The 483-nt window shown below is 35.2% G+C and overlaps 1 protein-coding gene across 1 annotated transcript in view; it reads left to right on the forward strand.

Annotated features, from left to right (window-relative positions):
• LOC140334577 (gamma-crystallin M1-1) overlaps positions 1-483 on the forward strand; it is a 2,798-nt gene extending 2,315 nt beyond the window's left edge. The window contains exon 3 of the mRNA XM_072416832.1: positions 156-483. Within this exon, the coding sequence (XP_072272933.1) occupies positions 156-437 (282 nt within the window). The 3' untranslated portion in view covers positions 438-483. The remainder of the gene's footprint in view (positions 1-155) is intronic.

Raw genomic sequence — 483 nt, forward strand, 5'->3', positions numbered from 1 at the left:
TTAAATTTACTTCCCCAAAGAGGGTTTTGCTAAAACGCTTGCATTTTTTTCCTTTAGACTTTTTGGGTTTAAATCCTGAGATATTCAGAATGTATTTTAAATGTAGATTATGTAAAACATTGATTGAATCACTGAATTGCTGTCTTTCTTTACAGCACCTAGGATATGGAATTAATAAAATCAGAGTATATGAAAAAGGTGATTGCAAAGGAGAAATGATGGAATTTCTGGAAGATTGTCCAAATGTATATGATCGCTTCTGCTCCCATGAAATCCATTCTTGTATTGTTCTAGATGGTTATTGGATATTCTATGAGCTACCCAACTACAAAGGCAAGCAGTATCTGCTCAGACCTGGTGAATATAAAAGGTTTACCGATTGGGGCTCCCAAACTGCAAAAGTTGGGTCTTTCCGTCATGTCTTGGAGCCTTATTAAGGGCTTTTCTTGTATTCCTGTGTTAATAAAAATATGGCAAATGCTA

The sequence above is a fragment of the Pyxicephalus adspersus genome, chromosome 7, assembly GCF_032062135.1.
Source record: "Pyxicephalus adspersus chromosome 7, UCB_Pads_2.0, whole genome shotgun sequence".
NCBI classification, from domain to species: domain Eukaryota; kingdom Metazoa; phylum Chordata; class Amphibia; order Anura; family Pyxicephalidae; genus Pyxicephalus; species Pyxicephalus adspersus.